At 44.4% G+C, this 24,371-nt stretch overlaps 1 protein-coding gene across 7 annotated transcripts in view; it reads left to right on the top strand.

The window, feature by feature from the left end:
• SLC4A4 (solute carrier family 4 member 4) overlaps window positions 1-24,371 on the top strand; it is a 205,742-nt gene that overhangs the window by 105,402 nt on the left and 75,969 nt on the right. For all 7 annotated transcript variants that reach the window (XM_062614164.1, XM_062614169.1, XM_062614167.1 and 4 more), the window contains exon 4: window positions 17,499-17,634. In XM_062614164.1, coding sequence (XP_062470148.1) covers window positions 17,499-17,634 — 136 coding nt within the window. The remainder of the gene's footprint in view (window positions 1-17,498; window positions 17,635-24,371) is intronic.

The following is a 24,371-nucleotide window of genomic DNA, read 5'->3' as shown; positions in this document are numbered from 1 at the left end:
AGGGTAAATTTCTATTTTAAATTCTAGAAAAGGTTTCAGACAACCTAACAAAAGAAAATTTTTAGTGCTCCTAGAAATCTAGAGACTAGATCCCACCTGTATTTTCCGTCAGACACTTGGAATTAAAACGGTTGGCTATGTCCATAATTTGTCCAGACTACCAGAAAGTTTAAGCTTTGTGAAAGTCTGCTTGGATGTGTGCAGTAGAAGGGCTTTGGAATTTCATAGCTGAGGCCTCTCAGGTCTTTTGGTCTTCCCCAGGAGCAGTTCAGCCTGCATTCAAAGTCCTGATCCATGTTAGGGACTCGCCTCAGCCTTTCCTGCCTCCAGCCTGAGTACAAGGAACAGGGATTGAATTAAATTTGTGCTGGACATAGGACAACCACATCATTGTGATCTTCGTGCACATCACTGGGGTATGAAGAGGAAAGTAATGAACAAAGGAATAAAGCAGAATGAGGTTTAGGCTGGTCAGAAGAGGGCAGTCCTGAAACTTAGCCTGAGTTGGCTGTGTCCGTGCAGTTGTGGTGCTCTTAGGAGACCTGTGAGGGAAGCCCATTGTCTTTCCCATACACAGACATCCTCAGAAGGTTGCACAGTGATGGCATCAGATGGAATGAGCATGAGCTGCTCCCAGGGAAACTCCATCTGGGTATGAAAAAAATATTCTTCAGCATTCAAGCAAACATGGGAAGGAGAAGTGGCACAATTCTGTTGCTGGGAATATTCAAGATTTGGCTTGATGGGGCCTTGGGTACCTGATTGAAGGCCTTGCTTTCCCCACCAGGTTGGTGCAGATGACTTCCAGAGGTTTCTTCCAATCTAGGCTTGTCCGTAATTCTGTGGTCTGCAGGTGAGAATCTGCAAGAGGAATATTTGACTAGTGATTTATGGCAGAGATGCTGTTGCTGTGAGTACTGAAAGCTGTTCCCTAGTTGGTGGTGTCTGTGGTGTGTTAAATGGTTTTCTTTTTCCCTGCCAAGATCTTAGTTGCTTCATTTTGTGCTAGAGGGAGGTTTCAGTGAAATGTGTATTTTCCCTTCAGTCTCCCATTGTATTGCTGTACAATGGGTTGGGTTCAGAGGTGCAAATGTCTTAATTTCTGGGTGTCTGCTTTGTCACAAAGTATAATTATTTCCTATTTAGAAACTCTTTTGTGCAGAGTCAAGTGTGGATAGATAGTCTAGTTGTACTACTTGATTAATTTTAAAGGGTTGAGATTTAGTATCTCTGATGGCATTTTTCCAAGGGGAATGATAGCATTTCTAGCAAGAGAGAATTTTCAAACACTTGCCTTTTTGAAATTTGGGAAAAAAGAGGAGCTTTTGGTTGTGAAGGTAATCCTGCAAGTCTCCTGGATCATCACACAACATGACAATTTGCTAGCTGAGGAGCCGTTCTTCTGCACAGGGGCAGATTTGCCTTTGTCCAGCCTGGGCAGTTTTGTTGCTTGAACCAAACCAGCCAAAGAATTGCCCTTATTTGTGGGAGCAAACTGTTTACATGAACGTAATGTATCCTATGTGCAAGGGGCATCAGTGGAAACTTGTAGAAAGCAATTTTGGGAAAGCTTTTAGCTTACCAGCAGCCCTGTTTATGTAGCTGAAATGGCCCATCAGCAAGCCCATCTGTACTTGAGTAACAGGTCTTGGTAACTGTATTGCATGTGGTTGTATGGTACTTTGAATTAATAGTGAGAATTCATTCCTGACCTGGCTGTGACTTAAGGGGTTCATGTGGAACTCAGCCTTCTGGGCACATCCATCACTTGCTCTTGCAGAAGTGTCCTTCCCTTGGTGTTTTCCAGGAGCACGTGCAGGTCTGACCTTGCTGAGGGAACAAGCAGTGTGGGAAGTGTCAGCAGCAGTGTCAGTCTGGGCAGAAGACAGTTGCCTTAGTGCTTCCAGATATAATATTATTTCCATGTCTTCAAGAGGATAGGTGGACACTGTCTCTTAGTGACATCATTTCCCTTCAGGTCTTTGGCAGTCATAGGTATTACCTCTCTGAGCAGTGGATGCTTTATCGTCATTATTCCAGCTTCTCCTTCTATCTCATCTTAGATCTGAAGCTTCTACACCTGCTATTCCCGTAGATTCCCTTTGGAAAGGCCAGTATAGCCTATTGTCATAGAATCATAGAATGGTTAGAGTTGGAAGGGACTTTAAAACTCATCTAGTCCAACCCCCTGCCAAGGGCAGAAACACCTTCCACTAGACTAAATTGCTCCAAGCCCGTTATGGAAAACGTCATATCATTTTAGGGTCCTGTTTAACTAGGAATAGCTTGACAAGCGCAACTTGCCTATTGCCATTTAGCCAAGAGCTTTGTCCATTGCTGCCTTAGGTTATCTTGTGCCTTGTTGGACTCCTGTGGGAAGCTGGCATGCAGGGAGAGCATACGTCTGGGTGAAGGCAACTGGGTGGTTGAGTAGTTCAGTGTGTCTTTGGCCATCATGTTGCTTTCTTCTCTGTCACTGCAGATATAGTGTTATTAATCCCCCAAGTCTAAACCTGTGACTCCCTGGAGGACCTGAAGCCTTTTGTTGATTTGGATTCTCAGCCTTATTATAGACAAATTAATGTACAAGAGTGACAGCACGCCAACGAGAGATGAGAAGAAAATGAGTAATTAACATATATTGGGTATTACTGATTGCTTTTATGATTATCTGGATTTTAAGGTATTAGCTGGAAAAATAACTCCTAATCCCTTATTAAAGATAAAAGGCAAGTCATTAAAAGTAGAAGGTTGTTTTCAGGCCTGAGAAGCACTGGAAATATGTCTTGGCTCCGGCACTGAACTAACCTTGAAAGCCTGTAATTCCAAGTTACTCAGCTTAGTTGTTCTCCTCGGCAAGGGAATTTCTGCAGTTTCCCATGTGCTGGGAGGTGGAGTGGGATGCAAGACAAAGCTACCCTTGTCATACCAACTGTGTGCTTGGCACTGGGACAGGGTCCTTTGAATATCAGTATTAACCAAGCCCTGCCCAGCTGCTGGGCTGTGAACTTTCAACAGTGTAGCCCAAGGTCACTCAATGGCAAAAAAGGTGGTTCCTAACTCCAACATTTCTGTTGGGGGCACATCTCCTGTATGAATCTCCCATCACACCCTGATTCCTTTCTACCTTTCCAACAGCACTACCTGCCCTGACCATTCAGGCCATCAAACTGGCTTTGTGGCCATCACAGAATGACAGAATTGTTAGGTTTGGAAGGGACCTCTGAAGACCTTGTGTGATCAAGATCAGCCCTTGGTGTTTCCAAAAGTTAGTTAACAGAGAGGGTTCTGAAAAGAAAAAAATCTTTTTGAAGTATGTAATAACTCTGTTCAGGTATATATAATGGCTCCAGTCAAGGTCACTTCAATTCAGAGTAAGAACGTCCATGCTAGAAACGTACACAGTTAGTAATAGCTCCATCTTACTAAAAGACAAAGAAGTTGGAGTTGGGGCACCTGGTGTGAAGAAGCCACGGGAATGCTTTGCATCAAAAAGACAGCATATAAGTTTTTGAATTAGATGCCTTTTTTTCAAGTGCTTCTAATACAGAGTTGGTTTTTGTTATGTTAGTTTCTGATTGTCCTGGGTTCAGCAGTAGCAGTCACTTTTTCTCCTTCTTAGCAGCTGGTGCAGTGTTGTGTTTTTTCCTTTTGGTCTGGGAGCAGCGCTGATAACACCGATGTTTTTAGTTATTGCTCAAATGTTTACTCTGACCAAGGACTTTCTGAGCCTCATGCTCTGCCAGGGAGGAGGGGAAGCTGGGAGGAAGCAGAGACAGGACACCTGACCCAAACTGACCAAAGAAGTATTCCATACCACAACATGTCATGCCCAGGATGTAGCTGAGAGTTACCTGGAAGGGCTGGTTCACTGCGGGGTTGGACTAGGTATAGGTTGGTGCTCGGCTGGGCTGGGTATTATCGGTCAGTGGGTAGTATTGTATCCCCTTCTGTTGTTATTTCCTTTATCATTATTATTATTGTTGGTAGCAGTAGTGATTTGTGTTATACCTTAGTTACTGGACTATTCTTATCTCAACCCATGGGAGTTACATTCTTTTGATTCTCCTTCCCATCCCTCGGGGGGGGGGGGGGGGGGAGAAAAGGGGGGAGAGAGAGAGAGACTGTGTGGCTGATTTATGGCTGAGTGGGTTTAAACCATGACACTGATCTCAACTTGCAGACTATGATGCCAAGCAGATTGTTAAAACCAGCATGAGGTTTCCATTTTGTCTTCATTACTAGAAGTTGTTCTGAAAACCTGGCAAAGTGCTCACATTTGGGTGCAGATGTGATAACCAAAGTGGAGATTAGTGATACATTAGCTATAGTTTAGTATTGGAATAGCATAAATCAGGTTGGAGGGCACCTCTGGAGGTCATTTGGTCCAGACACCCAAAAGCACGGATAGCTGTGTAATTAAGTTATTAATGTTGGTTTTTAAGTTATGATATTGTGTCCAAAGCACTTTTTCATTAGACAGAAGTGCAGGTGGAATAGAGCCATAAGGAGGCACACCAATTTCATCTTTTTCTCTTCAATCATTATGATCTCTTTGGATGCATCTGGGCTGACAGTGCTTGGAACAGGGAATACTTGCATGTCCTGGGGCTCTCTTTTCAGCACAGGTGGTAGAAAATTATCCGTGCCATAACAGTGTGCTGAGATGTGGCCTAGGTGTGCTCTAATCAAGAAACTTGGAAATGTGGGTGCTTGACTTTGGTTGTGTAGGGAAACATCTTTCTGGGTCCTCCTTGTATTCCTTGTTCTACCCATTTTGTCTAGTTTGTGTCTAAAAATGTTGATCTTCCCTGTTACATTCTTTATGCTGAGCCCAATGAATTGCATCTTCTCTCTTCTCTTATGGTTTCATCATTAGCTCACATGCACACTGAAGTCACTAAATGACTCCTCTTGTACCCTTCTTCTCAACAGGTAGAACAGAAAAGACAACATTATCCTGTAAAATACACCATTAGCTTTGGGGCTAAGCAGGGGGTTGACCATTAGGAAGGTCAGCGAATCTGCAAAAATCCCCCCATGCACTTTGCTAATTAAGAGCAGCCATTCTATGCAGTCCAAGCCATCCTCAAACTGACCTCCTACTTGTTTTTCCCTCCCGATTGTCTAATAATTAACAAGCTACTTAATGCGCAACAAAAGACCAATTAACCCCAAAGCATTTAATGAACTACATGTAAATTAGTTATAAAATGTTGATGTAAACGTTAAATGTTAGGCAATTACATAACCCAGTAATTGCTAAAGTTGCATTTAGGAGCTTAAAAGAAAGAAATAAAAATCTGCTTAAATAGCACTTTGGTTCTGAGAACTCTGCTATAATGGTTTTGTTTTTAACTACAGCATCCCTGGTCTGAGTAGGTCCAAACAGGCTGTGGCAGCTCAGAATGGCTGTGTTCTTAGTAGGGGAGGAAAAAATAAAGTCATGCTAACCTTGTGAACTGTTTGTAACCACAGTGAGGTTGACTAGTGGTAGAAAACCTCTAAAGGAGTCTAGAAAGAAATGGAAATCAGATAAAATAATTTCTTTCCGCTGCGGTAGGTGGTATCCCATTGTTCAACTAGCTGGGTACCAGTTCATGGGGGTTTCATGGATTGATTATTGTTTTCTTTGCTGTATGAAATGTCCCAGGCCTCACTAAAACCTCAAGGTTGCACAGGGTCTTGTGAGGTGTGAGCACAAGGGCTCTTGGCCACTTACTACTGTTGAGTTAATCTCCATCACTTCTTCCTCTTTCTGTGGACACCTTCATGCCCCAGCTGCCTCACACACTAACCTTTGAAAAACATTAGTTTTTAGACATTAAGTTTTTGACTTCCCACCCACCTCTGCAGTGAAGTTTCACACGAAGAAGCTGCTTTGCTTTTCTACAAACTCTTTAATCCCCATAATTGGCACTTTTACAACTAGGTGGTCCAGGTCACCTCTAGGTCCTAGAGGTCCAGGTCACCTCTAGGTTCTCAAGCCCCCTGCTGCTAATGTTCTTAGAGAATTCATTTTCCTTGTATGTCTTCTGTACTTACTCGCCAGGTTTTGGTCAAATCTTCCTTATGTTTCAAGGTTTTGAAACTTAAGCTTCTGTTGGACAAAAATGACAAATTTAGGCTTGTGTTGGACTAAGATGTTCCTAAGTGGTGCAGTGGAGTGGGACTTTGCCTCCTTATTCAGTGTATTTGTGCTTCCTGAGTGCTTTTGAGCTTCTCTGTTGTTTCAGTAACTGTAGATCTCTTCATGGCTTACTTTGCATTCCTTCAACAGTCTCCAAATGCGTCTCTAGACACCAAATTTCTCATTTTTCAGTAAAAAAAAAAGAAGAGTTAGGTTTGTTTGTACTAGCTTGCTTCCTTCCTCGGTTTTGGCAGTCTCCTTTTCCAGAGTATGTTGATCTTAATTACAGTAGAGTAATGAGTGAAAGCTGGCCTATGCTTCATTTTACTCTATAAATACATTGGTTAATGGTCTGTTATTTTTCCTGCAAATGATTTTACTTGCAGAAATCCTAGTTGAGTTTCATTTACAGAAGTGGAAATAGTTTATACTTATATTTAGTTGACTGACTTACAGAAATTTGCTGAAAGCAGTAAAGCTACTTTCCAGTTTAGGGGAGCCCTTACCAAATCCACTGAAGCTATTGCCTTGCCCGAGTCAATTTTCATTCTTGTACTTTGGAATCTGATGAGAAAAGCTCTTTCCTCTTCAGTTCAATAGACGCCAAGGTCAACCATGAGGTCTGGCCAGTTGACTTGGAGCCAGGGAAGGGTATATATTGCTAGTTCATTGCTTCTCATGAGCATTTGTCATAGAATCACAGAAGGGTTTGGGTGGGAAAGGACCTCAAAGCCTGTCTGGTTCCAACCCCATTGCCATGGACAGGGACATTTTCCACTAGACCAGATTGCTCCAAGCCCCAACCAAATTGGCCTTGAACACTACCAGGGATGGAGCATTCAGAAATTTCATTGCCATTCTCTTGGTTTTATTTTTATTCTTACAAACTTCTTTTATCTCAGCTTCTTTTCCTTTCTCCAGTATTTGCTTCTGCTGTTGACCTCGGGTGACATGGTCTAGTGTGAGGCCCATGGCAGGGGGGTTCGAACTGGATGATCTTAAGGTACTTTCCAACCCAAACTGTTCTATGATTCTTCATTGGCTAAAGTGCCTGCTGTGTGGTTCCCTGACAGTTCAGCTCCCTTCCCTTGCTAACGAGAGATGATCTGCCATTTGGGAGCATATATTAGACATTTCAAAATATGGACCTTTGTGGACCTCCTGTCATCAGGATCTAACTGTGCAAGCTTCCAAGTTTGTGGTGTGAGGGATATTGAGCAGCTGATTTTTCTTACCTGGAGGTGCGGGTTTGCAGGCTCATGTAGGAGGTAGGGGTGAGTCTGTGAAGCTACAAGTACAAAGGAGGCAGAAGCTTGAACTCTGCTTGCTGTTGCAAGGGGAAACGGGTGAAGAGAGAGAGCTGTAGAAATGTCACCAGGCTTTTGAGAGAGAACAAGTTGAATCAGGAGTTTCTTTCTGGGAAGCCAGTTGGAAGGAGTGTGCTGCTGGCAGCCTGGAGCTGCTCTGAGCCTGAAGTTAATGGTGGTTAATTTTTAAAGGCAGGAACCAAACTGGTTATTGTGCCTGGATCTCAATAGGGTCTTTCTGCTACTGAAATGCCACTGCAAGAGCCCTGTTCTGAATTGTTTTGACTCAGAGAGAAAAAGAAAATGCCCTCACAGAAGTGATTTATCCACCAAAAGCTTTGCTTTGCCACACTGCTAACAGACAGTGACAATTTCATCAGGATGATCCTAACGTGTCCAGGGATGCCAAGTGAGGGAAGTGCTGAGGATGGGCTTTTTTCAGGATGTAAAAGACGGACTAAAAGCACGGGTCTGAAAAGATGGATCTACTTGGTCAAGCTTGCTTTGCTGCAGCAGAGGTGTGTGAGGTAAAGGGAAAGGAAAACCAACATCCAGACATGAAAGTAATGGGTTTTGTAACTACCCTGTCAGGCCAAGTCCTGCTGCTCTTGCAGTCAAAGGAGGCATTGTCTGAGTTCTCACTGGCCCTGCAGCAGTTTAGATAAGCGGCTGTTAACCTTTGAGAGCCAAAAGGGCTGTTTGTCACTGAATGAGGCTTTTCAGAAGGTGATGGAAAATTAGGAAAAGCTGGGCCTTTTCAAAGCATCTCCTAGGAGGCTGGCACCTTACTTATGCCTCAAGGTGAGGTGGCCTCCTGAGCACTGAGTGCGTTTTGGCTACTGAATTCACACGTTAATGCATGTAGCATGGAGATGTGTACATCAGAACAGCCAACACATATCCCTCACCTCTGCCTTATGGAGAAAGGGAGCACCTTCCACAACCATCACCAACTCTGGGGAAGACTGTAGTTATATCAGCAATAGACACCTCTTCATGCTGCTTTTTATCTTCATTTTCCCTGTGTGGACCACTCTGCAACCCAAGAAGGAGACCTCTATTCGTTGCTGCTCAAAATGATGCCTAATAACAAACACTACCCTTTGATAAGTAAAAAGAAGATCACATTATGGATGCTGAAGTATTTTTCAGCCTTGAAAATGAGATTCACCTTGATAGGGCTTCTCTTGTTAGTTGTTCTGCCAGGTTTGCAACCCAGCTCGGGTCTCTGAACCCTGACACTTTGTCCTGCCGCTTACACCTCTGCCAAGTGAAACCACTTAGATAGGACCCAGCCATGGATAACCAGTTTTGTAAATAATAGTCCTGTGTGCAAGGCCATGCAGAAATCACACCTAGTTTGTTTAGCTCTCCCCCCATCTTCTCCCCCATGGTGATTTGTGCTTTTGAGCCTCGCAGTTGACGGGAGCCTGTGGCATCATTCTCTGACGTGGGGTTTGAAGGTGATCATGGAGGAATAGCCACCTCCAGAACTCAGTGCATGTATTTTGCTCTCAGACACCAGTTCGTCTCCTGTAATGATTGTACAGAATAATAATGTGCTTTCCTCTCCATCCCTGAAGTGGACGAGGTATTTGGCAGTGTTTAAAACAGAGGGGGCAATATGAAAAGAATTGGAAGCAAAAAGTGTTGGATGCCAGAGACATTCAGTGCTCCTTGAAACACTGCCTGGCAACGGTGCCGGGCTCCATTTCATCCGGAGACACTGGCTGAAAAGCTCATGGGACAAAGGGCTCGGCCAGCACACACTGAAGCTGCAGGAAGCAATAGTGAAAACCCCCGCACGCTTGCACTTGGCTTCCTGCCTCTGCGGGTTGGTTCCCTTCTGTCAAGAAGACGACTTGGAGAAGTGCTGAAACGGTCAGAGCTGATGTGGAGATTGATTGAATAGGACAAATAGACAATGATGAAACCTTGCTTGTGGGAAGAGCTTAATAGGCATAAAATTCTCTATTGCAGCCAGAGGGCTGGTTTTAAAGGGCAGGGAGGGAGAGGAAGTTTCTTCTTGTCACTGCGTGGAAGCTTGAATTCAGAAAAGCCTGGAGCTGTTGTAGTTGTGTCCTTAAAAATGTCATTGTACTCTCACCATTGCCTAAAAAAAGGGGGCACAGGTGAATGATCAGGGGTAAACTGAATTAATAGTTTGGCAGGGGGGCTGGTAGCTGAGGAAAGGAAATGACAATATTTATTTGGGGACAACATCACATCAAAACAGCTTTAAAATTACCTTTGAGGGAGCCATCTTACAGTGGAAAAGAAAATGCTATCTTTATTTGCTCAGCAGAGGAACAGGAGGTTTCTCTTTAATAAAGAGAAAGCTCTTTATTAAAGTCTTTTTGGCAACCGCTCAGTAATAGCTCCTTAAAAATGTGCTGCTATAGCAGTTTCCCACAACATGAAGTGAGATGAATGACCTCCAGAACTAGTCAAAAAATAGCCTTGTTACCCATATTTTGTAAGGAATTGCTTGTTATGTGGTTTAAATCATGCCAGGGCTTATAAACAGTATGGTTTCTTACAGAGGACAGCCTATGGTACAGAATCATGGTTTAGTCCTTTAGTAAAAGTGAGGGTCAGAGTCATCATTGCCTTCTATGGAATTAAAAATGGCACTTGGTGAATCTAGACAATTAAAGTGATGGAGAAAGGGACATTTCCCAGTTTTCTAGCAGGTTGGAAGCTAGGCACTGCTGCTGAACATCTAGCTATGGCACACCCAAGGCAAATTGCATGGTCCACGTACAGCCAATTCCACCCCCTTGAAACCAGAGCCTTGCATGGATTTGAGGAGGCAGAGACTCAGGCTGTTAATATATTAAATATTTATGTTACAACTGACTGACATTTTCATTAGATGATGCTCGTTTTGTTTAAAAGGTTGCCCGATATGGTCCACATTGCACACCGTGTCCATGTGAGCTGTCTGCTATAGATGAGAGATTTTTGGAAGAAGAGTCTTTTTTCTGTTCCTGTATCTCCAAGGGATGTTTTAATGATGATAATAATGATGACAGTAGCAATGCCCCATCCCTGGCAGTGTTCAAGGCCAGGTTGGATGGGGCTTGGAGCAACCTGGTCTGGTGGAAGGTGTCCCTGCCCATGGCAGGGGGGTTGGAACTGGCTGAACTTTAAGGTCCCTTTCAACCCAAACCAGTCTGTGATTCTGTGAATAAAATATCTGTAGGCAAAACTTCTGTACATGATCTCAACAGCACTGAAGGAGCTGGGAACACTCAGCAAATTGTTACATAAAAGCTGCCATTCCTCTGGCACTCAAGAGAATGTTATTAGTAAGCATTTGTCTAATACTGAAGATTTTTTGCAGATCAAAGACTTAATATATGCCACATGCTGCAGAGGAGCTTAGAGCAAGACGTGCACAATCATGCAGTACAATAGTCCAGAAAAAATGAATTGTTTGGAGGCAGTCAGTGCTATTCATTATGTGCTGGAAATAGTCATGGTCCAGGGATGGGGGATATTTACTTCAAGATGGATCAAGTAGCTTGAACAGCATTCGCTGCTTTTGTAGTTGTGGAAGAAGTGGCTCAGGATGGGATCTGGGTAGTGTAGTGGGTGTTCCCTGCAGTCTGCCAAGCTCTGCCTGTGGACAAGTCTAATCTGCCTCACAGCCAGCCAGCACCGGCGCAGGGTCAGGAAGTAATGGGGTTTCTCTACAAGAAACCCAATCAGAACAAAAGAAATTCTCATGCTTACTTAGAGCAATTAGCTGGAGAGTTGATGACCCAGAGGTGGGTTCCGAGAGGCCCAATGAGTGGTCACTGACTGGTGATTTCAGGTCCAGTCATTTCTGTGTAGCAGATGTGATGTAAAAGTCTTGGTGCAGTTGGCTTATTCAGTGGCATTCAAGGATGCTTGCACTAGGCAGAGCACTTAGGGCTTCAGGAAATCAGTTCTCACCTGGCTTTTTCTGCAGAAACTCATATTGCCTGATTTGACCATGGTCTCTTCCATAAAGGGAACAACAGTTCCCGTGAAGATGCAAGTGTAGCATGGAGAGTCTGTGTGCCACACTCTAAGGGGAGCAGTGCTCCTGAAATACTGAATAGTATTTCTAGTACACTGAGAGGGCATCCTTTGCCTTACTCTGTGGGTTTGGCTTGGTGTGTCAGATCATAGAATCACAGACTGGTTTGGGTTGGAAGGGACCTTGAAGCTCATCCATTTCCAATCCGCTGCCATGGGCAAGGACACCTTCTACTTCCCCCATCCAACCTGGCCTTGAACACTGTCAGGGATGGGGCAGCTGTCATCATCGTGTAGATGCCCTCCATGAACAGGTGAAGATGTGCAAGGTGGTGATTTTTAGTGACTCCTAGTTTGAGGTATGATTCCATTTGGGTTAGGCTTTCAAGAAAGCTGGTAAAACTGTGAGCCATAAAAGACTTCCCTGCATGCTCTTATACCTCATCTCACATTCTCACTGTCAGATCTTAACCTGGTCTTAATTCAGCAGCCTCCCTCCACAATTTTTGCCAAATAGAGTAACCGAACTAGCTCTTTCTTGTATTAATCAAGACAGGTAGATGTAGAGCAAGAATCTCACTGCAAAATCAAGATAGGGTGAATTCTGGTCTTATCAGCAATATGCAGTCAGCACTGGAGCAGGTTTCTGCTGCTTCTGATGACATCTCTGTTGCGGAAGGGTACCAGGGCTTGTCTGTGCAAGAAGAGTCAGGAAAAAGAATGGCAGTTGATAAAGCTATAAATCAAGGGAATTGATTAAAATGCATAAGGTCTTGTATTGACATTAACACACAATTTAAATTGTTTTGAGTAATGGAATAACTTTGGAACTCAAGTCAGCTAAACTAGAAAGAAAATGGCTTGAAATTGGATGAAAGTGTTTCACTTAACTAGCTCACTCTGACCTTGGGTGAATTTGAACCAAGTTTGGGCTGAGTGAGGGCAACCCCAGAAATTAATGGCAATATAATCATGTCCTATTTCACTAAGTGTTATATGGAAAGCATGTTTGACAAATAACCTTCCTTGATAATGTCACCACAGGCTTTGAGGAAGGATTTACAGCAGGTCTCTGGAGGGTTTGTAGCTGCCAAAGTACTTCAAAGTAGTGGAGAACTTCGTGTTAGATACTCTCTTTGGCCTTGAATGGAGGGAGCATTTGACAGAGTTGTTGGTCCCAGGCGTGTTTACAAGTGTCCCTGGTGAAAAATTTGGAGGAAAAAAGTGTTGGCTGACTGGGGAAGAGGCTGTTTTACCTGTACATCAACACAAAGGAGTTGTATTGATGTGCAGGTCATCCCAAGGCAGTATTGTATGCCTTGACAGCAAGGCACTAACCATGTCCCATCTGCAACAAGTGAGGCACTTGTAGCTTGGCACTGCAGCAGGAGGTGACTTTAGGATACTCGAGGAGTGACATGGGGATGGAAAGTTCAGCCATGGCTGACTTGAAGTGTCATGCCAGAATGTGTCTACATCTATTTCTGAGCTCCCTGAGACTTTTTGCTGCTGATGGAGATGGATTTTTGCCTTTGGGAACCCAAGGGTGTGCATTGTACTCACAATTAGCCTGAACTGACCTAGGAGAAATTGCTGATGTGTTCCTTCTCTCCTGCAAGTGATGTATTTTATAAGCTGCCTCATGGACCACTTGTGACTGAACATAAGAACAGGAAAGGGAAAAGGGGGGAGGTAAGAGGTGTCGCTTATGGACGGCAATGCCTCTGTTTACATGTTTGCCATGTGCAATTAATACCATAATTCCTCTCCCATTCAGAGAAAAAATATAATTCCAGTCATCTAAATCTGTGGATTAGCATTTTCTCTGCTATGTATGTCTGTTGATCAGCAGGTCGCTTCTCAAATGTGATAGTAAGGAATGCAATATTAAAAAGACTTAGCAGCAGCCATTCGTGTTGTTAACTGTGCTGGTTCCAGCACCTCCTGAACCAGGCAGATTGAGTAGAGGTGATGGTCAAGGCTGGGAGATTGGTGCTCAAAGGTCAGGCAGGGGGAGGTCTGTGGAGTTCAACCCCCGCGTTAATTGCCCTATGGTTCCTAAGCCTGATAGTGAGCTGCCGGCCCTGCACTGAGCACATAGTGTTCGCTCTGGAGATTAGGGTGAAAATATGTTCTTGCTAAAGAGAGTGCATAAACAACCTATGAACGGCCCATTAACCTACAGAATTGCAATAAAAAACATGTGGCAAAGCAAGTCAGAGGAGACCTGTGACCCAGCAAATGCCTTAATTGGATTTTGAACCTTATCATCTGCACTAAATGCAGCTAATAGGAAATTAGCAAAAAAAAAAAAAAAAAAGAGAGAAGAAAGGAAGGGTAATATATGATGCACGTCTAGGTTTGATGGGAGCATTTCTGCAGTTCCTCTCGTGATGCAGTTCAGTGACCAAAGTGGTGCGGCTGGTTGTGGAATTACAGAACCATAGAAATCACAGGATGGTTTGAGTTGGAAAGGACCTTAAGGATCATTTAGTTCCAAGCTCCTGCTATGGGCAGGGACACCTTCCGCTAGATCAGGTTGTTCCAAACCCCATCCAGTCTGGCCTTGAACACTTTCAGGGATGGACCATTCACAGCTTCCTTGGGCAACCTGTGCCAGTGTCTCTCTTCCCCCTCACAGGAACAAATGTCTTCCTTATATCTAACCTGAATCTCCCCTCTGTCAGATTGAACCCATTACCCCATGTCCTATCACTACAGTCCCTGATGATGAGTCCTCTCCAGCATCAAGTTATTATGATTATCATATGATAATATGAATGATCATATTATGAGATTGGTTATCAGGGTCCCACTCCCATGTGAGAAAACCTCTTCAAAATGACTGAAAAGAGAATTTTCCTGTTGGCTTCAGCCAGTGAGCTATGCAGTCACTTGCCTTATCGTTCAATCCATGTACCAGCCACTTGCTGTGCCCCATATGGCTTTTTGAAGCGATAGGATGTAAATTTATGTTACTGCTTTCCTAGCTGTGATATTTAAATACAGTTCAGAATATAAGAGTATGTTGAGAGTTACTAGTGCAGACTGAGGGGAAAGGTGATGGAACATGCCCATTGTGTGTACTCTACCAGCAGGTCTTGCTCTTCATGTGGAGGGTGGCAGCAGAGTTCAGATACCATCAGCTGTAGTCACCCATCTTAAATTCCCCAGGCCCTTTCCACTGCTGTGAATCCACCCTATGGCTGAAGAGGGGCTACCACTTGATGGTGATGGTCTTCAGCTGAATTCAAAGCAATTTAAGGGAAATCAAACCTTTTCTCCTTCCACTCGGGTTAGGTGGTTCAGCACAAGCTTCAGGCACCAGCAGTTGATTGGGGTTACCTTGTAAAGATGATCTTAAATGCTAATTGCATTTTTAGAATAGGATAATCGTAATTATTTAGACTAATATTTGGTTTAACCATGGTTTGGATGCAGGCTTTTAGTCCAAATTTCTTTTATAATTGCAAGGACAGTTTTCATGCATAAGGTTACGTGTTTGCAGATCTATTTTGGGAGTGTTGTGCAAAGTGCATCTGTTACATCCAGGCCAGATAATCAAGTACTCATGCACCTCAGAGATTCTGAGAAATATATCTGGAAAAAAAAAAAATCTGTAAGAGCTAGTGGTTATATACCATATATAAGTATATAATCTTATAAGGTTGTAAGTAAATATATAAGTGTATATATAAGAGAGGGTTAATGTCTAATTTTCTATGGCTGGATGTCTGTAAATTCAGTGTAACAATCTTTTTCTCTCCTGTTAGGAGCACATCAAAAGCAAGCTTTTTTTTTTTTTTTTGTGGGAAGTGATGGGTTTTCTCAAAGGAAGGACTGATGGGAAGTAGCCAATGCGGAATGTTACTGGATGATGGGGGACGTGTGGCTTACACACTGTAGTGGCAGAGGCACAGACCGCTTGGTTGGTGTTGGAAAGCTGCTGTAGCACATGTTCTGAGACAGTCGTGGTTGAGGTAACCATGATGACGAAATGGTACCCTTGAAATTCTGATCTTGGGCAGGGAGTAGTGGGATATGCTCACCAGGGTGTACATGCAGACCAGCACCGGTATGTGGTCCCTCAGTGGCTTGCAGCTGTGCATACATGATGGTAGTGCTGGAAAACACGGACGGATACAACTAGCTGGCAGGTAGGGAGGCTGGACTGCTGTGCTCCGTCCTAAGGGGTAGTCAAAGCTTTCAGAGATTTTCTTAATGGGATCTGTGATGAAAGGCAATGCTGCTGAGGACTTTGTGACAGGGGAAAGGAGGAGCTTCTAAATGTTCCTGCTCCTGTTGAAGTGCAAGAAGGAAATTACTTTCAGCCCAATTAGCAGGACATGCAGTACTCTGAGGACCTGCTCATTGGTTGCCTTCTCTGGTGCTGGGTTATAATGTTAAAGAAGAGACACGTGGCTCCTCTATAAACATTTAAAGCCAAAAGACTGGTGGGTGCTCAGGTGCCCAGCAACTTGTACTCTGGATACCATCCCTGAAGGTGTTCAAGGCCAGGGTGGATGGGGCTTGGAGCAGCCTGGTCTAGTGGAAGGTGTTCCTGCTCATGGCAGAGGGTTGAAACTAGATGAGGTTTAAGGTCCCTTCCGACCCCAACCAGTCTGTGATCCTGGCCTGAGTGCCACAGTGGTTTTCAGATGTGTGGCTTTGTGTGCTGTTATGCCTTCAACCTGAGCTGCACAGCCAGCATGGCTCAAGTTCTTGGATGCCCAGGGAACTACAAGGGCATGACTGAAAATAGAGTAGAAATGTGGTTTATATTATGAAAGCATCATCACCGTAACTGATGAAGAACTGCATTTGCATCAACCTTTGCTGAATAATCTAAGAGGAAAGCTATGAAAGTTTCTTAAAAAAATCCAAAAGTAGAGGAAAAGACATGTTTCGTACTGGTCCCTTTCTTCACATTACAAATAGAGACTGTTTACCCTGGAAAAATCAATAGTGATTGGACACCTGGTGTCATTAATTATTTTGCAACAGACAGGCAGCTGATCTTTTGAAAAGAAAGGAGTTTTTCTCAGAACTGTTCAAAGTTCATAGTCTGCTGTTTAACTCTAATGCTAATAAACATTCAGCCTAAAGGATGTCTGTCTTAAAATTCCACATGGTCACACCTTCGCTTTAAGGTGATAGGATCAGAAAAAAACCTGTAGACCCCCAGAAGTCCTCCAGCAAGGTGACTCCTGGGGCATGAGCTCCAGTTGCCTTTGGGAGATGCTTTTAGGTCTTGGGATGTGGACAGGGATGTTTTGGGGGTTTAATTCAAATCAATGCATGTGATTCACCCCTGGAAGGGGTTTCTGCTAATTTTTCTTGAGCTAATAGTGCAAATGAACTTTGGTTGCATGGTTGTGTTGAACACGGTTTCTTTTACCTAAACAGGCAGTCTTTTCCCAATAGGAAGGGTTGTTTTCTTGCAGTGCATTGGTGCCTGACTAAATGCATTGGGTCGCATTCTTCATGTATAGATGAGAAAACCTTTCTGTTAAATATTCCCATGTTCTCCAGTGGTAGCTCTGGGGAGGTCACAGCCTGCCTTGCAGGCCAATGGGTGCCCAGATCCTTGTTGGCAGGGAGGAGGAAGCCAGCTATGGGATGCTGTCACAAGCAAGCCCCAAAAGAGCTTGGCTGAAACTGGTTTTACGTCGTATAAAAAAGAGGGTGAAGGATCTGAGATACTCAGAGTATGCAAGGTCCTTGGGCGCGCACCATAGAGCATATTGGTTTTGAGCTTGATAGTGCTTTTTTTACAAGGGTTGCAGATTGCTGTAACATAGTTAAGGACTGTAGGAAGAGGCAAGTTTTCCTGAACTTTACTCCCAGCTGGAAGTTTTAAGAATTGAAGTGAGAAGCAAGGAAGGGGAAGAGGGGGAGGCAGACATACCCTCCGTCTGCAACGCCTAGGATGTCAAATGGAAAGGACAGCCTGGAGAAACAGCTGAATGGCTTTGGGGAGAAGGGGAAAGAAAGGAGCCGCACATCCCTGGTCATCTCTCAGGCCGTTAACCGCAGTATTTTCACCTCTGCAGTCTCCCCCGCTGCCGAACGCATCCGCTTCATCCTTGGAGAGGAAGATGACAGCCCGGCACCCCCACAGCTCTTCACGGAGCTGGATGAGCTTCTGGCCATCGATGGGCAAGAGATGGAGTGGAAGGAGACTGCAAGGTGGGTTGCTTTTCCTTAACTCCGAAAGGGAAGTGCACCTACACAGGACTGTGTGGGAAATTCCTTTCTTACATTCCATTGGAGCAATACCTGTGCTTGGGGAATCCACTGCAAGGAGCCTGCGTACCTTTCTTTGATGAAGGAGAGAATTCAGGGGGTTGTTTAAATATTCCTTTAACACAAAAAAAATAGACTGCCAGTGCTCAAAGAGAGGACATTTAGATTAAACATTAGAAAGAAGTTCTTCCCTGTGAGGGTGGTGAGGCCCTGGAACAGGCTGCCCAGAGAAGCTGTGGCTGCCCCATCCCTGGCAGTGTTCAAGGCCAGGCTGGACTGGGCTTGGAGCAACCTGGTCTAGTGGAAGGTGTCCCTGCCCATGGCAGAGTTGGAACTGGATGAGCTTTAAGATCCCTTCCAACCCAAACCAGTCTAGGATTTATTTGAATAGTTTGCTTCTGGAGAGCAAACAGACATATGGGCTTGTTTGTGCTTTGCAAAGAATGGCAGTGTCTTGGCCAGAGTTGGCGGAAATCTGTGCCTGAACAAAGCTTCTGCATGTGTGTCTAAGGTACTTCAGCAGATTCGCGCCTGACCTCACCACACACCACCAGTTGGGAAATTTTAACTATCTCTCTCCTAGCAAGTTACCGATAAAATTCATTTTAAATAGGCAAAAACCTGTAAGTTTGGTTTTTTTTTTAAGTAATTTATTCAGCATGTCTGTTAATGCTGGATTGGGCTACCTGCTTTGAGTTTCCTGGTTAGGTTTTCTGCCTGTTTGATGGTGCTCTTGATTTGGTCACAAAAATGCGGCAGAAACGAGGCATGCTGTTTTTTTTTTTATCTGGCTGCCACAAGTCACATGTAGTTTGTTTCTAACTGTAGTATTTCACCCAGCCAGAGAGCAGCCCAGGCTCTACCTCCCCTCTTCCCAATCACCCTCACTTAACTGGGGGCTTTTTCATTTCCTTTCTTGTGGCTGGGCTAAGCTCTTTCCCCACCTCCTAGTCTTAAGGGCACCTTAAGCACAAGAACTGTGCTCATGTTGTTTGGTCACCTTAATCTTCTTTACCTGTGATGTAATGAACTGCCCCACCACCTACCTGTTTGCCCCCTTACCTTTATTTTTACTTCTCAGTCACTTTGAGAACCTATTTAAAGGCTTTTCACCTTTTTAACTTCTTGCTTGTTGGTCATCCTTTTCTGCCTTTATTGCTTTTCTTCCCTCTTGCTGTTAGTTTGATACTTGCATTTTGTCATCCGTACTGCCCAGCTCTGCTTTTGTAGCAAACGATGCTTTCCTCTGTCCCTGTGTATTAAACCCCTATGGGAAGAGATTTTAATGACAAGTTGTTAAAGCTTTTCACAATTCAGACCTTAGTGTGGTATTTCTTAATGAGCAGTCTCTCCTTTACAGTAAGAATATTGGGAAGCTCTGTTTTCCATAAGTCCACAAATGTCAGCCATTGGGAGAAAGATGCCCTGTGTCTTGCATGTAAGGTCACAAAGCTCTGCTGTGTCTTGAGGGACATTGATCAAGAGCCCTCACTCTTACATCCAAAGGACCTTACGGTGGGATATACTTGCACTCCTCCTACTGTCAGGTGGCTTTTGGTAAAAGGGGAGATTTCCTTCTTCTCTAGTGAATGATTTCTGTTTTTATGCGCTTCCATATATCTTTGGTGGAAGTGCTAGATGGACCTATGTATATAATTTTCTTGCTTTAAGGGTACATGTATGCAGTACATGATGTGAGCACCCTGCTGAGGTGCAATTCCTACACTCAGCCCAACCTCCTGGCTTGCATCCTGTTTGCTGATAGTGATCTTTCATGGTGTATGATTGCTCAGGATTTCTCAGTATCTTCCTGAAATGACTCAATCTTGCTGAACAGAGCCTTCTGTAAGCTACTGAGCAGCTCCTGCTGCTGGATGTACCAGGGAAGGGGAGCTCTCTGAAGTCCTTGAATCCAAGACTTGGGGGAGCATGGAAGCTGTCAGGAAAGAGTGTTTGTATTAAAAGGGTTTAGCAAATGATGCTATCCATTGCAGAGCTGTTTGGGTCAGTAGAAAAATAACTGATACATGTCATGGAAAATTTCTAGCCAGAACCTTATAGGTACTGATTAAAAGGTGTTTCCAGAGGGGACCTTGAGTTGCAGATCCTTGCTCTTGATTCATTGCCAGTCATGGTGCTTGATCCATCTGAGTTCAGCTGTCTGTGTTACAACTGCCATATAAACAGGCTAGAGTTGTCCATCTGCACATGGTGACATTTCTGGTGGTAGATACGATCAGCCCATGGCCGGGGCTCAAGGGTGTTCTATTCCTTTGTGTGGTCCTGTTGCCTCTTAGCTCATCATGGTGTTGGGCCATGGTTCCCAATAAAGGGCTATCTTGGAGAAATATACTCAGTGTACACTGGATTTCATAGCAAATCCCAGTCAACGCATCAGAAACAGAGCAATAAAAGGGAAGGTTTATTGATGTTAAAAGGTAACCTGAAGATTTAGGGTCGCTGAGTGCTCCTTGTTTGTTTTGTTGGTGCTCATAATCAATATATCTGGTGAGGATGGATAAGTTCTTGCACTAACATGAATGTTTGCATCTCAGTGATAGTTACAGGCTACAGAGTGAAGCAGGAAAAGACCTGAAGCAGCTGGAGGCCACCAGTCTGATTTGAGGTTCAGTACAGTACACTTGGGGACCTAGATGTGCCTGCCATAATGTGGGGATGTCATTTTTGAAAGATCATGAGATAATAGAGAAGAGAAAGGAAAGGTCTGTGGGATGCTGGATCATCAGAGGGTGGGAGCACCTCTCCTGTGAAGACAGGCTGAGAGAGCTGAGCTTGTTCACCCTGGAGAAGAAAAGGCTTCAGGAAGATGTTAGAGCAGCTTCCAGTGCCTAAAGGGGCTACAAGAAACCTGGAGAGGGGCTTTCGACAAGGGCCAGTAGGGACAGGACAAGGGGAAATGGCTTTAAACTGATGGGAGATTTAGATTGGATCTAAAGAAGGAATTCTCCCCTGTGAGGGTGGTGAGGAACTGGAACTTGCTCAGAGAAGCTGTGGCTGCCCTATCCCTGGCAGTGTTCAAGGCCAGGTTGGACAGGGCTTGAAGCAACCTGGTCTAGTGGAAGGTGTCCTTTAAGGGACTGAAATTTTGATATTTAAGGTCCCTTCCAACACAAACCATTCTGTGATTCTATGATGCTGGTTTTTTCATATATAAGCTCTATCAGGCAGTGCATTTATATCCTTTGCCCTTTGATACATAATATTAACAAACCTTTTACACATTATAATAGTAACACATCTTTTAGGCAATACTTTCTGAAGATTTGCAAATAAAACTAAGATGCCTTCTGCCTCTGGGTTAGCAGAGACACTAGCTGTCTTCCCAGAATGGACACCAATTGTACCATTGGCTCCTTGACGTGCATTTATTCTGATTATTCAGGGTGTTATTCTGGAGGAAACCAAGTGTATTTGTGGCAGATATTTAGAATCATGGAATCATAGAATAGTTAGGGTTGGAAAGGACCTTAAGATCATCTAGTTCCAACCCCTCTGCCATGGGCAGGGACACCTAACACTAAACCATCTCACCCAAGGCTTCATCCAACCTGGCCTTGTACACTGCCAGGGATGGAGCATTCACAACCTCCCTGGGCAACTTATTCCAGTGCCTCACCACCCTTACAGTAAAGAACTTCCTCCTTATATCCAATCTAAACTTTCCCTGTTTAAGTCTGAACCCGTTACTCCTTGTCCTATTACTACAGTCCCTAATGAAGAATCCCTCCCCAGCATCCCTATAGGCCCCCTTCAGATACTGGAAGGCTGCTATGAGGTCTCCACGCAGCCTTCTCTTCTCCAGGCTGAACAGCCCCAGCTTTCTCAGCCTGTCTTCATACAGGTGCTCCAGTCCCCTGATCATCCTCATGGCCCTTCTCTGGACTTGTTCCAACAGTTCCATGTCCTTTTTATGTTGAGGACACCAGAACTGCACACAATACTCCAGGTGAGGTCTCATGAGAGCAGAGTAGAGGGGCAGGATCACCTCCTTCGACCTGCTGGTCACGCTCCTTTTGATGCAGCCCAGGATACGGTTGGCTTTCTGGGCTGTGAGCACACATTGCCGGCTCATGTTCATTTTCTCATTTACCAACACCCCCAAGTCCTTCTCCGCAGGGCTGCTCTGAATCTCTTCTCTGCCCAACCTGTAGCTGTGCCTGGGATTGCTCCGACCCAGGTGTTTCTCCCAAGCCTTGGTGATGCTGATCAGCACCTGAAGTCAGAAGTCCCCAGAGCCATAAGAGCCTTGCTAGAGCCATCAGCATCATTTCCAGGCCCCAGAGGCATAGCAGAACATGTGTGTTTTGAGTCGTACCTTCCTGCTTCTCTCATGTGGTCACAGGAGTGTTTACCAGCTGTTGGAGTGAAGTACAGTTGGCAGGCAGGAGGAGCATGGAGATGTCAAGCACAGAGCAGGGTAAAGATGAGGAAGGTAGTTTGACAGTTTGTTTTCTCAAATAGCAGAGGAGATAATCTTTTGCCCTGACACGGTGCATTGCTGCTGGGATGCAGATAGCATTGCCTGCAACTCTTGGGAAACCAGACTGAGAGCTGTACAAGTCTATAGTCACACCCTCAGAAGAACTGCTGACTTGGCAAAGTTCCACTTGTGTAAGAGCCGTTCTGCAGGAGCAGATTTAACAAAAATGATCCATGAAGACCGAGGCATTGTGTTAAACACAGGAAAGCCACACGGACAGCTTTGCTGAGCTGAGCACTCCCGTTGGTTTGCACAGGAGATGGGGCACACCAGGGCTGCAGAGGGGACTTAAGAACCTAAAGGTGCCTCAGGGTGTTTGGAAGGCTCCTTGCTGGAGAGGATTTTCCATGGGCATGGAGGATCTTGAATGCTCCCAGGGAAAACAGGTAGCTTAGGGACTGCAGCTGTAGCCCAGCCAGGTTTGCAAGCTCACATGTGGTTTATTGTGTTTGTGTTGGGGATTATAGTGAGAAAAACAAACAGAAGGCAAATATTGGTAGTTGTGATAGACTTTCACTGACAATACAAATGCTTGCTAATTTGCAGCCTTTATGCTGTTGTGGGGTGCCTGCATCTTGGTCACACGAAATATATAGGTCTTTGAAATGCTTGGCTTTGCAGCTGCCCAGGTCCCAGGACTGTCCTAGGAAATACCTCACTTTGGTGAACTACATAGAACCTTACACATCTGAGATTAAATTCAGTCTCTCAGATTGAGTTAAAAAACATCTTTAAAAAAAAAAGTTCTCAAAAAGAGATTATTGCTGTTGAAAAGTGTAATTGATTAATCCTCAAGTAATAAATGTTTCAGGATTAAATACAGTGTCATTTGCTGTTAATAATATTCTTTGGAAGCAGTTGACAAGCTTCCTTGCCTTTACCTGTGTGCTTTTTGTCTTAATAATCTCCTTAATATTAGTCAGGGGAATTTTTATTTCCCACATACATTGACATAACATCTCAGTACTGGCGTGAGCCAGGTGAAATCATGGAATCACAGACTGGTTTGGGTTGGAAGGGACCTCAAAGCTCATCCAGTTCCTGCCCCTGCTAAGGGCAGGGTCCCCTTCCACTAGACCAGGTTGCTCCAAGCTCCATCCAGCCTGGCCTTGAACACTGCCAGGGATGGGGCGGGCACAGCTTCTCTGGGCAACCTGTGCCAGTGTGACTGCTCCATCCTGGAGCTCACCCATGCAGACCCTGCAGGTCAAGGGCAGAGTCAAGGCTGGGGGTAGAGGTGGACTGCAGCCCCGAGGCAAGTGACACCTCCTGCTTGCCTGCTGTTAGGACATGCTTTTAGGGGTGTAAAGAGTATTTTACACAGAATGGGATTTAACCTTTGCTCTAATCTTCAACTAGAGATGAACTTTCTGGTTTGTTTTTTTTTTCCATACCTACTTTGTTAAATCATTAAACAACAGCTAGGGAGCAGAGGGAAAGAACAAGCCCTTTCATTTTGTGTCCTTTCCTGTGGTGGTTCAGTTGTTCTGCTGAGAACATCTCCAGATTTGGCCGGGGTAGGCTCCTCTTCTCTGCTGTAATGCTAAGATTTTCTTGTCTGGATTTGAATACACAAGTATAAGTCACCTTGTCATTACTTTATTATTACTTGGGATATCTAGTCTAGGTCATGCTTTGCTAAGAAAGGCTGGACCAGATGATCCTTGGAGGATTCTATGATGCTATGAGTTATTCCCAGAAATTGCCAGTATTCCCCCCTACCATTGTTTTTGTGGAGCTGTGCTGCTCAGCTCTTCTCTCTGGAGATTATCCAAATGTGAGTGTAGTTACCTACCTTTCTCTCCCCTGGGGCTGGCAAAGCAGTGGCTGTGTCGTCATGGTGGGTTTGATGCAATGTCAGGTTAGGGACTGGGGAGGGAATGACCAGATCTCCACTGCGTTGCTGAAGCTGCCTGTGAACCCTTGGCTGGAGCAGACATTAACTGAAGGGTAGTAGCTCAAGTCTTGATGAAAGCTACTGAAGATAACGTGTTTTACCTCCTGTTTGCCATTGTTTACAAGCTCAGCTGACACATACCAACCCATTAAGCCTTTGCAACTTGGTCATGGATGTGTGGGAAAACATGTGCATTGAACTTGTCCGCATACCACAATTATCATGCTTCTTTTAGGGATGTGTGTCTGCGTGGAGCCAACAGCTCTAACACTCGTTGCTCTG

The sequence above is a fragment of the Pezoporus occidentalis genome, unplaced genomic scaffold, assembly GCF_034315485.1.
Source record: "Pezoporus occidentalis ecotype Australia unplaced genomic scaffold, CSIRO_AGI_Poc_V1 ctg172, whole genome shotgun sequence".
Classification (NCBI taxonomy): Eukaryota; Metazoa; Chordata; class Aves; order Psittaciformes; family Psittacidae; genus Pezoporus; species Pezoporus occidentalis.
The sequence above is the reverse complement of the archived record's forward strand: the minus strand, read 5'-3'. Positions and strand labels throughout refer to the sequence as shown.